The sequence below is a fragment of the Athene noctua genome, chromosome 1 (genome assembly GCF_965140245.1).
Source record: "Athene noctua chromosome 1, bAthNoc1.hap1.1, whole genome shotgun sequence".
NCBI lineage: Eukaryota > Metazoa > Chordata > Aves > Strigiformes > Strigidae > Athene > Athene noctua.
The window spans coordinates 220,136,990-220,152,672 of record NC_134037.1 but is presented as its reverse complement, the minus strand read 5'-3'; the positions used below and the strand labels follow the sequence as shown (position 1 = coordinate 220,152,672).

The 15,683-nt window shown below is 41.6% G+C and overlaps 1 protein-coding gene across 6 annotated transcripts in view; it reads right to left on the bottom strand.

Annotated features, from left to right (window-relative positions):
• Positions 1-15,683, bottom strand: part of KLF12 (KLF transcription factor 12) — a 240,670-nt gene that overhangs the window by 14,671 nt on the left and 210,316 nt on the right. For all 6 annotated transcript variants that reach the window (XM_074912050.1, XM_074912040.1, XM_074912024.1 and 3 more), the window contains one exon: positions 6,170-6,327. In XM_074912050.1, the coding sequence (XP_074768151.1) occupies positions 6,170-6,327 (158 nt within the window). The remainder of the gene's footprint in view (positions 1-6,169; positions 6,328-15,683) is intronic.

Sequence of the window (15,683 nt, the reverse complement as noted above, 5' to 3'; positions counted from 1 at the left end):
AGGAACATCTTGGGCAGGAAATGCTGTCATTTTCTCAGGTACAAAACCGTATTTCTGAGATGTTTACTGTCTCCATGTAATGCCACTGAAGACCCCCTGACACTGACAAATAGGCTTCATTACGTCTGTGGCAAAGGTATTTGCTCTCATCTCTCAGGAATGATATAGGCGTTGATCAAGGACAAAGCACCAAACACTAAAAAATTCATTTGGCCTGGGGGCTGTATCCAGCCTCCTCCTTAAGTGCCTAACAGAGCAGCCACATCTTCTGCAGCAGCGGCACTGAGAGGAGTGATTTAGACCTGGCGCTGGTTGGGGCCCATGGATGAAAAGCGGCAGTTGCAGCCCTGGATATGAGCCCTGCAGAAGGTGCTCTGGTTACAGTCCTTGCCCTCCTTCACTCCCCCGAGGCAGGAGCAAAGCCACGGCTGTGGCTATACGATGCCCTACACCCATGGACTGAATCCATTTCCACTTCACACCAACTGGAAAGTCCCAGGCTTTTGTTGCCACTGACCCCAGAAAGCCACTCTGCCACGTTCCTCCAGAAATTTGTAACTTATGACTGAAATAAGGTTGCACAGAAATAGAATGCTGATTACTCCTACAATAAAAGAAACGCATATAGAGATAAGAGATGGGAAACAATCTCTTTTGTGTCAGACGTTGTAAAATCATGTTCCACACAGCCTTAAAACAGGCATCTTCTTTCTTTACTGACTTCTTCAGGATGATTCACACAATGTTTTAAACTCCTTAGGCTTCTCCATACAGTAAGAGGGTAGCCACAATGGGCTAGAACTGGATTTAGCTGTGAGCAACTTTAGATGTGAAATCCAGGACAAATCAAATTTCCCTTTAAATTACTATGTAGTTGGTTAGAATTGTCAGGCCACAGTCCCCATGCTAGGCACTGCTTTGGGACATATTCACACCACCCAGTATACTCTGCATAATTAGAAAAAAGCGAAGAACTTTAAATCTCCTCCACATCTACTATCCATTATACATGTTTCAAATCTCTCTGTTCTTTACCTGCTCCCCTAACAGACAGCATAATTTCCCTCTTCAATTTACATAATATGCCTCATATTTACATGCTCTCCCTATTTAAGAGAAGACAGATGATGTCTGTGAAAACCAGATCATGATATGCAAAGGTTAACTTTGGTACCAACAGGCCCACAATTCAGGTTAAAACAGAATATTGCACCCTAGGATTTGCAGACTAAGAAGCCCGTGTGAGAAAAGTGAAAGTAGTTTTTAGCCATGTGGTCAGCCAGTGGGACAGTTTGTCCATGAGAGGGTGCACCACCACATGTGTGCCCTGGGCCATCACCCCCAGCCGGGAGCCACTGCCCTGCCAGTGTCTCTGCTGGCAGCCAGAACCTGCCATCTTTCGATAAACATGCTTTTAATTGTTTCATGCATTAACACGACAACTGAAATCAGTATGAATAATAAAGGGTTTGTGAGTTTTTCGCATGGTCAGTTACCTATCCATAAGTTTTCACTTTCTAAAGTCTTCCTTTGCACTGTTACAGAAACTAGCTCAAAGGGTCCTGGATGTTTCTTCTTGCTTTCTTCTTGTTTCTGTTCTTGTTTTTTTTCTTGTTTGTCTTCTCTCTCCCTAAAACAGATGTCCTCGCATCTTTCCATACACACTTTATCCACAACTATTATGTTGATTGAGACTATAATGAAATGTGTCACCAGAGACTTTACTGCCTTGCATTTGACCTGATAAATGGCATGACTGTAAGGCTTTGTCCCATTGCTTTCACCATATCTAGCTTATGAACCTATTTTCATTATAGTTACAAATGACTGAAAAGTAATGACAAGTCACGTGAAATTCTGCAGAGAAATTGCAAACATTTTTGACTACTTTGCAGCTTTCCACTGATATTTCAGAAACGTCCAGCCAAACACAGAGGAGGTCAAGATATATGTCCTCAATTTTATGGCATGAAAATATCTGCCTTTTTGCCAAAATATTGAAATTATTTAATGCATTTTACAGTTTTTTCACAGATCCATGATTTCCAGTCTCACTAACTTCACAGGCCAGTTATTAAAGTCTGTTTTTTATAAACCATGTCAGCCTCTCAACAGAAGGCATGATTTGACTCGTTGATTTACATAAAACATATCAGATTTTCATCATCTCTTTTCAGAGGGAACAGTCTATCGCTCTTTCACTAACCAGGGCTAGTAGAAAAGGAAACAGAAATCCATTAGGATAAATTTAAATATTTTTAGAAAGAAATTTTGATGGGGGGAAAAAACCCACAGTGGAAGGAACCAGTATTATACTTAATCTGCAATGATCAGTTGTCCTACTGGAAGTGTCAATGGTAGCTTTAGTACCGCCTGAAAGGCCTGAAATAGCAATTTCATATCATAAAATAATGCTAAGGTTATTTCCCTCTCCAAAGTAAAAACAGCAAACTGAAGAAGGCAAGTCCCACCAGGGCTGCACGGGTGCAGACCTCATGGGGAACAGCAGTTACATCTCTCCCATTCCTGGGGCTGACACCAGCACTTATGCTGAACGCAACGCAGACGTATGCAGACCGGGAATGAAACTCAGGGCTCCTGGTTTTCCCATTTTTAAAGATTACTCACTTGTAGAGTCACACATTAGTAATTTTCTTTAAGTTCACTGAAGCAGAAACTAACTCAACACAACTCCGGTGAGCCAATTTCTCACAGTTTCTCCTTGTGGAAAGAGTTGATAAACCTGAGCTGCGAGATTGCCTGTGAGCCCCGAAGGCTCTCCATCACACCCGATACCTCCTGATAGCTTTATTTGACGATCTGGCAAAACAACAACAAGAAGCTGATACTAGAAAGAGAAATTTAATACTAGTGCTTGTGATTTATGAAATGCTCTATTACAGGTTTCACTTGCAGTTTTTCCTAGTTGGAGAGATGATACGTAATTCAAGCTCGCCCCCCAGTGGATCCATGCCCACACCAGTACACTAAGCTTTGACGACGCTGGTGAGAAGTATTGGGGAGCTAGACAATAGTATACTTTAAAAACTAAGAGTTACTCAAAGAGAATTAAATGCAACTGTTATAATCCATAAAATTTTGTTTCCAGTTTCACTTAAGGCTAAAATATACTTTCCAACCCACAAAGTTGCTCATTCTGTCAAAATACTGCATTGTTTTTCCTCCCGTATCCAAAGCACTGTGAATGTTTTCAGTGTTTTCATGGCTATATATATATAGTAAATGTAAAAAAAAAAAAAGTTCCCAAACACATTCTGCTTAGGTAAACAATTGTCAGCAAGATCAGCCTGCCTTAAAAAAAAAAAAAAAAAAAGTCCAGATTATGCAATGCTGAGTTTCTGTGAGCTTTTCTCAGAAAGTTTCCTACTGAAACTTGCTCACCCTTGCGTGCATAGCTGTCATACTTCATTTATACTTACCCAAAACTGCACTAATTACTCTGGGTCATACGTGAATAATTAACTTATTTTGCCTGAAGCAAAAGTAAAGGCCAAGATAAAAAATGTAAAATGAGATTAATACATGGAATATGCTCATGGGCAATGCTACATCTAAGTCTGCATATACCAACTTCTTACCAAGACCTGAGAAGTGTTCTGTAAAACACATTTAATTTTAACAGCAGGATACAGATTTTCTCACAGGATCCACTGGTTAAATTCAGTGCTCACCTTCTCTCTAGACTACACTTCTTACATTGCAGCATGCATGAAGACATGACAATATAAAGCAGTTAACTGCTGACCATTTAATGAAGGTTTTTGATTTGATGCTATTTTTCTTTTCTCCCTGAAGGAAGAAACCAACATCCAACATGACTGCAAAATATTTCAGGCAGCTGCCTTTTGGGGTGGGGATCCATTTCAACCAGCTAACAGCCTGGTAGGTATCCAGGCTTCTTCTGAACTCAGCAGTGAAACAGAAGCACCTTCACAAGCCAATCCCTGGGTCTACCTGAAGAAGGAATAATGTGCCCCAGAGGTGCCAATCCCTCTTCTCTGACTACCCACAGATCCCAGACAGATAGCATAGCCTAGACACCCAGCTGCCATGGCACCAAGGCTGGGGAGATGGATCCTACGATTACAGCAGGTACAGAAACTCCCTTCATGCTGGCTGGAGAGTTACAGCTGCAAAAGCTGTAATTATCAACACCATTTCAAGCTTTCAGTACCTGGTTTTGAGCACCTTAAGTGCACAGACTGAGATTCATCAGTGCAGACCATCTAACGCTGACTTGGGTGCGTTATGCACAAGCACTGGTCTGCCATGAGATCACTGATGAATTACAGACTCATGACAAACGTGATTCTCAGTGTTCTAAAACATCACGGCAAAGAATAGCCTTCTGTATTTCTGGACGAACTTGGGTGTGACATTTCTGAGGTTCACATCTGGTTTTGTAACTCAGCTCCTTACACGATGCTTGCTTATACTCCAGGGCTGGTCTACAGTCTTGCAGGCTAGAAATGAGTGACCTTGCTGTGGTATAAGCACATAAGTGGTACTTTTGGCTCAACCAAACAGGCTACTGTTTTCATGCTTTTGCTGGGCTCTCTGCCTTCTAATCTGCTACAGCCATATAATGCTCAAAGGGTGATACAGGTAAGAATAGGCAAACAACTTAGAAATCAGGGCAGGGAGAAAGAAAGGGACAGAGTAGGGTTAGTTTGGGATAAAAAAAAGTAAACCAGGAATGACAGAGAACAAGGTGAAAGGGTAAGGGTATATAAAATATATCAGAAGGGTAGGGATGAAAGATCACATTGAAAATGGGAAAGAATAGGGAAGAGGAAAAAAGAATTAAGACAAGACATGATAAATCAAGGGAGAGGAGAAGGCACAAGCATTAATGGAAAGATATGAAGAAACTAGAATAATTGGCCTGGAGGGAAGTGTAATGGAATTTCCAAATCACCAGAACATTTCTGCTGTTTAAGGAAGGGACTCTTACCTTACAGAAATTGGTTTAGTAGGGGGTATTACGATGGAAGCTTTTTCAGTATTCCTCTCAACAAAAGTCCCACCAACCAAAAGACATATTTAGAAGTGTGATGGAGATGTGGCCTCATTTGAAATTGAGAAGCCATCACTTAATTTTTTTAAATAATATCTCATACTCTTTAGAATACATCACACCACAGAAAGTGCCAGCAGATTCTCAGCAAAGAACACTGTGCTACACACTGGATAAATACCATCTTTTCTCCAAGGAGTTAGAGGAACGCTGAAGTACATTAAGAGCAGAGAGATCAATAAATTTAATTTAAGAAAATCAGGAGCAGAGTAAGGAAGAGCACTGAAACTCAGAGCATTCTGTCTGGTGCTTTTCTAGCCATCCAAGCAATCCCCTTTTGAATTGTTCCTGATGACTTCAAATTGCTGCTCCTGAGTTTATCCACAATAAAATTACAACAGTTACACATCTTTGCTTCAGCTACCCTTACATACTTGTCATGTAGAGTAGTGACCCATAAAGTTAACATGGACACCAGGTATTGATTAAGTGTTATCGTCACTGAATGGGACCCCACTCATCTAGGCACCTCTCTTGAATCTCTTGTAGGGACCTAGTGCAACTTATAAAGTGACTGACTTCCCTCTGCAGTATGTGGTATGTGCCTCTGAAAGCCTCCAGAAAGAAATACTGAAGTCGTAAGCTTACACTTGAACTGAAGGCATTTCGTGGCACCTAGCATTCAGAGGCTACATCTGTAAAAGCAAATAGTAGCTCAATAGGAGCAGGTCTGTAGAGCGGAAAAGTGCTGATCCATGTCCACACTATAGGCTCTTCTTGAGGGTTTTCTTTGGACTAGCTCTGACTGGTCCCAAGCGATGACCACCCATTGTTGAAGCACAGTAGGTTTGTTCCTGGAGGCCACTTTTCTGTTTAGTTTCATCTGACAGGAGTATGGCTTGTGCTGACACCATTCTTGTGCTGTGAAGTGGGGATGACACGAAGTTCAATTCAAAAGCACATCCCTGATTTGCACCAGAATGCCAATGCTGATCCCCTCTCAGACACCTCTGTTATTTAGGTATAGGCCTCTGGCTCTCAGTGTAGGATGACAAGTTCAATATGTACTAAATAAAGCAGAAAGGAACCTGCTTGTCTTAACTGCAGTACACAGGGCCAGCAAAGTCTTACCGGTGTGCGTCCTCCGGTGAGCCTTCAGGTGGGAACTTTTTGTGTATACTTTGTTGCATCCCTCGAAGTCACACCGATGGATGCGCCGCTTCCTGGAGTCTGGAGACTCAGACCTTCTCTGACGCCTTGTGCTCTCAATACTGAATGGTGAAATTGAACTAAAAAACACAACAGAAGCAAAAAAATGAAGCAAGAACACAGTGTATTTCCTGGGCCCCAAAAGATCAGCTGTAACATATCACTGTCCCAGAAGGAACCTTAACCATTATTTAAATATTTCCTTTCCTACAGTGTAGTGCACAGCGCACATATTTGAAACAATTTGTGCTTGAACTAGAGCATATTTTGCAGTAAGAAAAAATTCAAGTCTTGATTTAGAAGTGTGTATTGCCAGAGAAAACAACATGATCCTTGAAATACTGCTCCAATAATGAAGTAGCCTGACTTTATCTGAGCTTTATTTCTGTTTTACACATGTCCAAGCTCACCAAACCCTGCTTTCTAAACAACTTTATACATAGCCTCCATAATTTCCCTTTCACAAGTTTAAATAGATAAAAATCCTGAAATCTTTTATGAAAAAGTGTTTCCAGTACCCAGATCTGGACTATGGATCCTTGAATTTGGCCAAACACCTGTTGCTTGCTTGCATACAGACCCATATCACCCTGCAGCAGTTGGTTTTTCCATTTCTTTATTTAACAGTTCTCAGTCTATCACCCGCAAGTCAATGAATTTTATTTCCTGTCAGACCACTGATAAATAAAGTTTATTAGCACAGAGCCAGCGAACAATCCCCACACAATGTGAATGCTCACCAAAGATACTCCATTTACAGCAATGCCCTAATGCCTATAATTTATCACAGTTTTAAGCAATTAAAAACATAATGTTGAAGTCATGTTGCTTGAGATTCTAAGTAGTACGTACTGAGTCTAACACTTCAAGAAAGCCTGTTACAACAGTGCACTTGCCTTGGTTAGATAAACTTGTGTCATAAACTATTATCAGGCTGGTATGCCAAGATCCAAACTCTCACTGACTTCCAATAATTATATTACCCAGCTATAAATCATTATTAATTGATTGCCCTATCAACCCCGTTATGGCTATACTGCACAGCAGTCACGTTCACCTACAGTTATACTAGCCTGTTTAGCTACTTTAAGTACTGGAACAACACTGGGCTTCATCAAGTTTCTGGAGCTTACCCCACATTCCCCGGTTTCCTGATATTCAAGGTAAATAATCTAGAGATTCATCAGCCAGCTCTTTTAAGATGAAAGTTCCTGGTTCTCCTGAAAGAATGTGTGACTGTCAAACAAAAATGAATCCAAGGAAAAGAAACTGAATGTGATCACGACAAGAAGTAAGCACAAACCTTTGGGGAAGCTAAGATACTAAGGAAGGCATTTGAAAGAAGCACTGATGTTGATGCATCTGCTGAGAAGCTCCCATGTCAGCACCAACCTGCAACTTAGAGCTATAGCTGTTCTGAGATAAACTTAATTTTAGAGGCTTCCAGAATTTACTGAGGACTATTTATATTAGGTTAAAACTTTGCACAAAAAATCTCACACCATTAGCATGTTATTTCACTGATGTTCTGATTCTCTGCATTAGAAATCTTTAACCTCATATTAATGGTAGTTCAAATTACGCATTTTTTGTTTAAATACTTTTACAGTACAACCCTAATTTAAAGCACTACTTAAAATAAATGGAATACTCTATTTATGACAGACCTCTTTTTCTCTTAACACCTGAGATATATATTCATATTTCACCTTCAGGCAAAGAGATTTTCCAGATTAATTATTTTTGCCTAGAATATGATGTGTGTAATGTGTAAACAGGCACGTGGGGAATTTCTGAAATGGAGAAAGAAATGGACAGAGGGCCGTAATATCAACATTAACTAGCAAAAAGTAGCCCCCAAGAGACTAACACACATCAGCACTCTAACTATGTGACAGGAATACAGATATGTTTAGCTGTCACAGAAATGGCTTAGGAACTGCATTTAAACATCTGCATCTCAGGACAAATAAATGTCTTAGGTTAGATGACTCACTGAGAATAGTCTCGCTACTGTTTTTTTTTTTTTTTTTCCAAACATCTCACCAGATAAAATAAAAATCAAACATGTAAATTAAAGCTCAATACTGAAGGTACAAAATCCAGTGTTCAATACCAAAAAATCTTTATCTTTAAAAATAAATATTTGTGTGTTGTTCTTGCTGCATGAGATTTACAAGCTGTCTTAAAAGACTATTTTGTAACAGGGCATTCAGATCCTGGACAGTACAGCTCATTTAAATGGGAGGAGGATCAAGCTTGTAATGCTGCTGCAATTTCCAACCCTGAGACAAAACGAACCTTGAGCAGAGTCAGCACCTCATAAAAAGCTATTTGTCACGTACAAGAAAGTGACCTCACTGCTGGGAACTGCTCTGTGCTTTCCTGGGTATTTATACAGGAGAGGGTGGCAGTGCCGCCTTCAGTGCTGCCGATTCTTAACTGGATTGCTCCCTCTTTCTAAAAGGCAAAGCATCCTAACTATTCCATGCCAAAGAAAATAACCAAAGAAGCCACAGGTGACGTGCTTGCCACCATCCCTGGAGAGCTTCACAGCCACTGCCTGCTCAGTGTGCTGAGGAGAAAGGTTACCATCAGCTGGAACCAGCAAATGTAACCTCATGCCTTCCCTTTGCAGCAGTGCAGGCTAAATGACAAACTAACCAGCAGAAGACACTCACGTGGCAAGTGAGAGCACACCTCCAAAGTGACCATCCTCTGACCCTCTAACTCCTGTGGTGCAGGGGGACACCACAGGGCAGACGTGCTCACTGGTGGAAAAGGAGCCAGATCCTACCTGATACCACCAGCTTTGTTTTAGCTTTACAAAAGCTGTGTGATTTTTAATTTTTTTTTTTTTTTTTTTTTTAAATGGAGATACCACAGAAGCCCTAAAAAGAGCATAAGGTGCTTTTTTGAGCTTCCTGAGGTTAGTCCTTCTTGCAGTGACTTTCAGTTGATTTGCTGATGTTTTTTTCCTTTGGCCATGCAGCAGTAAGGGGTCACCCTCCTCCTTCTCGCGCAGTTCCTACAAAATACCCTCCCTGACCACACAGACATTAAGAAAGGTCCTCAAAACCATGTTTTGTGCCTTTTAGAGGCCATGGGGGTTCTGCCAGGTGCCAGGTGGCTCTGGTCAGCATAGGGCTCCAGCAACTACTGTTTGATGGCACCATGGTGGACAAAGACTTTGAGAATGTACATGACAAGGAACCTAGTGCTTTTTCTTTTTTTAAATTGAGTTTTTTTCTTGTTTACAATGTGGTTTTAACTCATATAAATAAATCAAAACCAAACCATATTGTAGCAATTTCTCTTTACCGTAATTGTCCCTCACAGATTGCCCAGAGTGAAGACCTGGAAACACATCAGCAGCTGAGACCTGCCAAGGTGCCCAGACAAGGAGCTGTCAGTTCTCCTGTTAATGGCCAAGATCTCAGGCAGCCTTTAAGGCTCAACATGGAGTTTAGCAGTAATACTGACACCATACCTGACATGCCAATGAAATTTCAGGATGTATCAAGTTACTGCTGATACATCAAGCTTGAAAGATAAATTAACAAAGAAGAAAACTGGGTTCTGACCTGTCAGCTTGACGTTTATTTATTTGCAGTTCCTTATTTCTGAAACCAGTGTAATTTCTATATTAACGGAGAAATTGTTACACTAACCAAAATCCTAGGAGACTGCTGGTTGCCTCCATAAGCAGCAGCAACACCTGTAGTCAGTACTGCTCATAGGGTGAAACAAATGAAAGCAGGGTGAGCGCTTAAGGTGATTTACAAAACTTCAGCTGTGTTATTTCCAGTCAGAAGTGAAAACATGCATCTCTGCAACTCACACATGGCCAAGTGCTTGTCTCTCTAATGCAAAAAGTCTGCAAAGTAAAACAAAGACTGGGGCTTCGCCAGTAGATGGCCATCAAGTTCTGCTGAACGTGATCTGTGCTGCATGTGATGGGGATTATAACAACCCTGGTAATGCAGCATTATTCTTTCTTTCTACAAATGCTACCCACGACCTCCTAGGTGTTTTGCTTCTGTTCTACCTACAGACTGTTGAAAGGCCCTTTGCATATGTATTAACCCTGTTAAAAGCATGTAGAAGTCTTTTTATACTGATCCTGTGTTTTCTGAGCAATACGCAGAGAAGAGCTGCCTAGGGAACATGGTATGTTTATTAAAGCCTTGAGCTGTGTTCAGTGCTGTAACACACCAACAACACGCCACGCAGTTACAAGTCGCTGCACACTGGCTGCTCCCCACAAACAGCCTGCTCACATGCTCTCACCCTGTGGCAAACCTGCAGTGTTACCTGTGAGCACCGAAGTATGAGCTTCTTGGTGCTGCCGGCCTCCCAGCAAGCCAGGCAAGAGCTGGCTGACACGGCCAGCATGGAGCTGGTGATGTGCAGTGAGCTGTGCTTTGCTGCTTGCTGTACAAACCCAGCGTCCCAGTGTTGCGTTTTTGTCCTTGTGACTGCCACCCTTCCTCTTCTTTGGCCCCCTATGAGCTCAGGGTCTTTGGCTATGCCTCCTGCCTTGCAAAAGACTTCATGGAAAACACTCAAGGCCAACAGGTATAGACCAGCTTGTGTCCCATGTCCCCCCACCTTACCATACGTCTCTCCTTCACAGCATTCCTTCATTTATTACCTTCCTCCCTAGCTGACCCTGTAGTTAAACAAGAGACTTATGGCTCCACCTTAACAATAATCTGGAGCTGCTAAAAACAAACACTAACTTCACTTTGGGGTGAGACCCAGGCATGTTATCAGCTGTGTCCCCTCCACTCTGATTGTGACAAGAAGGAGAACCAGACTGGGCCCAGCCCCGTGCATCATCTGCTCAGCCCAGATGAGGGCTCGGCAGGCCTGAGCGTGCCCCACAGGTTGGGCGTAACGTGAGCCGTGGTTATCCTGCGCTTCTCAGGCTCTGGGCTGTTGAAGGATGTGATTTGGCTAGGATGGCATACCAAGGCAGTCCTGTTGTTTTGCTTTCCCTTGTGTTGGCACTGGCACTTGCCTGATCCTGCAGCAAAGCAGTTCTGGGACCCACAATGATGAAAAGTCAATTCTGCAAAAAATCCCCCAAGCAGCTTGCTTGCTTTTGCTGGTTTAACTCCCCAAATACCAGCGTCTACCAAGTACCTGCACTGATATGTGGAAGAGGTTGGGAACCTGTGGCCAAGGGTTAGGGGAATGTCAACATACCTTTCAGTGGCAACTAGATGTGATTACTAATGCCACAACTTCCATGGAAATTTAGAATTTGTATGAAGAAACTGAGAACATGGACATAAGCAAACAATACAAAGAACAACTGGAAAAATCCACCTTTCACTCCATGAAAAAGTTGCTTCTTGTGATAGTTGTGTATATAACACACAGAGAAATAAACACATAAATAGACAGTTTGAGAACAAAAATTGGGAGACATTACTATTCTGAATACTTAGGAGATGACAATGTGCCTTGGCAATACAGGATAGAACCATCAGGCAAACATACATATCTCACACCCAGGGCAATTTTGGACATACAGGTACTTACAGTTTTTCTTCATTTTTAAAGGGAAAAAAAGTAATAAATATACAATATACAAATAGAGCATCAATTTAGCAATGTGAATCTTTAGTTTGAGACATGCAAAGCTTCTGGGACAACCTGTCAGTCATAGCCAACCAAAAGTGCAGGCAAATGAAATAAAACTAGAAAACTATAATGTAACATGTCTGCATTCAGATGGTAATGAGCAGTTGAAGAAAATCCTTGGATCTCTAGCATTAGCATGGTATTCAAAGGGAACCTGGGCTGCAGAAACATCATTGGTTTTGGCCGTTTAGCATTTATAGAAACTAGAGCTCTTAAGTGACTAGCTACGGGCACAATTCGAGCCCATAAATTTTGGCCTTTGAATGCACAGGTGGGACAACACCCCCAGAGCACATCGAGCAGCGTGGTCATGCAAACCCATGGCAGCTGTTGGCCCGCCCTCAGGTGAAGGAGGGCAGCAGCAACCGCAGGTGGCTCACAGAGCAGCTCTCCCCTGCCAAGGACAGTCGGAAGCACCACGGTCCCAATGCCTTTGCTTGGCTCCTCTGGCACATTTCTGAATCGAGTGAACACGTGCACAGCAGCACACCACTCATTCAGCGAGCTAATCTCACCTAAGATAAAGTACCCTCTTTCTGTTTGGACCTTCAAGTTTCAGACACTAACAGGCATGATATGGATACTCTGTGTGTTTTTGAAAAGGGGAATTGAACCACATTTCCCAGTTTCCAGCTCTCAATTACTTTCTTTTGTAGTAGCTTTTCACATCATGTAATTTCATTTTCTGATAGCCTGTATAATGTTACCTTTCCACTCAGGATATTGGTAAAAGTATCCTTATAAACACTACATATTAAACTGTGAAGAAATATGATACAGATTATTTTTCATTACAGTTTATAAAACTCCACCTAGTAGTGAGATGCCAAAATCATACTATATAAAAACATAGTAGTTTTTTTGCTTTAATATGCTTAAATATCAGTGTAATCTCCCGATAAAGTCTTCCCCGCACAAATTAACTTACTGCTTTTTTTTAATACAAAGTTTCTACTGTCTCCTGTTCACAGCCAAACAGATGCACATGCATATATACACATGTATTTTTTCTCCTCTTTGATTCTTAGATTCTAATTAATGTTTCATGAAAGGCAAACATCTGCCTTAGGAATGTTAGACATTAAAACATATGAAGCAGTACTTAAGGCAATCATAAAAGGAAAATATGTACTACTCTTTTATTAGCATCAGTTACTTCAATCAGTGTACTTTAAGGTGATGTTATACTGGAAATTATACTTTTTGTCAAGAAAGAAAGGAGGAATTTGGCAGCATACACAAACAGTACACATATTAAATGGGAAAATCGCATGGGTAAACAAGACACAGATGATTTGAATACATTTGGTTCAGAAAGTGCCTGAGCTGGAGATGGTGGGAAATTGCACTGGGCGCAGACGGGAGTAGGAGCAGAGTATGTTTGCCCTGTTATGCTCTGTCCTAGGTGCCTGCCCCGGCCAAGAGGATCCTCTGTTCCAGCTCCATACTGCCATTCCTGTGCTCTTACATTCCTGTCCTGGGGGGTCAGCAAACAAAATACCCTGCACATCTCTGACCAGGACTTTATCTGCAGCATTTATTCCCACTGACACCAGCTAAAATTACTTGAACTCTTGAGCTGCCTTGCAATACCCAAGTGTGTTACAACATCACTCTGGCTGTGGTGGAACCAAAAGCACAACTATACATGAAACAAACTTCTGGTAGAGGGAGAGAGCTTTTGGGTCTGCTAGGAACAGCACTAGTGCCAACATGGCATGCCTTATCAAAATTATCTATCACCTCCATTATCAGCTGTGTTAAGCTGAGACATGAGAATGAGACAGTCGCCTCATCCTCCTGATCTGTGTTTGTGCTGTGGGATCCAGGAGCACTTTCCAGCTCCTAGGGCAGTGCTGTCCTGGGGTGTATGTCAGCTCTGCACTGGGCTGACCCCTGAGTACACACCACATTACCCTCTTTCATGCTGTTCTGCTGTGCTGGGTTTCTAAGGAAAGGAAGCTGGGCCAGAAAGTATCTACAGCATGTTCCAGCACATTCCCCAGATCTGATGACTGGAGGACTGGGACTGCAAAACACACTTCCACCAGAGAAAACCTATAAATCAAGCCTATGATGAACTCTGAAATGCCACTAAAAAAAAACCCACACCAGAATTTTTCATCTATTTTACCCTTATCATTAATGAAAAAAATTTTACCCTAAAGTGTTACTGTGTAAAAACAACAGGAGTTGTTTAAATCTGTTTAGGAGATTTTTTTTTTTCTGACATGTGCAACATAGAGAAGATGCACAGCTGCATCATTGACAATTCCAGCTCATCAGGACAGCTGAACACAGTGCAAAGACTGCTCTGGAAGCTGAAGTCTATATTAACATCTCTTTTTGTAACATGACACATTACTGTAGAATAAATAACAGAAAAACTCAGCTGGGGAGGGACCTATCAGCCTTCTGTTCAGCACAGTTAGCTTCAGAGCTAGGTCAGATTGCTCACAACCTTGTCCTGTTGATGTCTGAAAATGATCAAAGGCAGAAAAAACCCACATCTCTCTGGGGAACATGTTCCAGTGCTCAGCCACACTCATCTTCTAAAGGGAGTTTCTAACGAATGCTCGCTTTTCCTGAATAGTTCCTACATGAATTTTTTTATTTATAAATACACATATCTACATATTATAATGAAAGATAATTGAGTGACCATAAGCTAACGGAAGTCTGAATTTCTTTTTTTTTTTTTTTTTTTTTTAAAAAAAAAAAAAGCAGCTCACTTTCTTTTAGCCCAATGTTCTTCCAAGCTGAAGTGGAAATCCATGAAAATAAAGAAACCTCAAGCAGCGGGGAAAACACATCTTCACAGTAAACTTGCAAGTGGAATAAAGTGCATGAGCAAAGGTCTGCTTTTAGGATCTAAAGACAACGCATCGTACATCTTCCTGAAAGGAGGAATAATTTCTGAATCCTGTATGCCAAATATGTTTGATGCATGCTATTTCAGGCCTGGGAGCTGAACCTAGTCTAGCAGAGAAAGAGCATCTTATTTCATCCATTCTTTTCAGAGCTGGCGGAACAGCAGTGATCATTCACAGGATCTCTAACGCACCAGCCGTCCTAACACTCCTTCCAGATGGAGGCTGCATCAATGCCGAGTCTGTTCTTTCTTTTTTGTCCCTTTCTAAAAAGAGCAGAAAACTGGGTAACTGAGCACCTCCAACTCAGCTTTGAGACCACAGGGCCCTGCTTTTTACCTTTTCTGTTCCTCTCTGATTCATACTTTTCCTTCATGTTTTTCTGGCAACACATACGCAAACAAACTATGGCAATACTGGTATTCTCTGCAGAGGAAATGAAAAAAGGGAAATAAAGACTACTCTGTTGGAGACATGGGCTTAGCTGAAATTTCCAGCATGGAAATTATATGAGTATGTACATACAACTTTGTTCCGGTTACTTGCAGAAACAGTGCGGATGCTCCACTTTCTAGTGCAGGACTCTTGCACGTTGTACCTTGTTCGCCAGATTTCATTTTCTTCTCGTATCTCTAATTCTGATTTCTCACACCTGTGCAGCACAGTAGTCGGCCCCAATGTCTGTACAATGATGACTCTCACCTGTGCATCGCCCTCCTCTTGTTGGTCAGACTAACACATGTGGAACTAATCACCACAGTGGTGATTAAAAATTCCCTCTTCTGTATTGTTAGCTGACAAAATTGTTGTGTAACGTCTTGCCAGGTCAGTGACATTAAATGAGGACACTGCATCCACTGGGACTGAAGCTCATGTGAATGACCTTTTCTTCCTTCCTGTTCAGAAGGCTTATT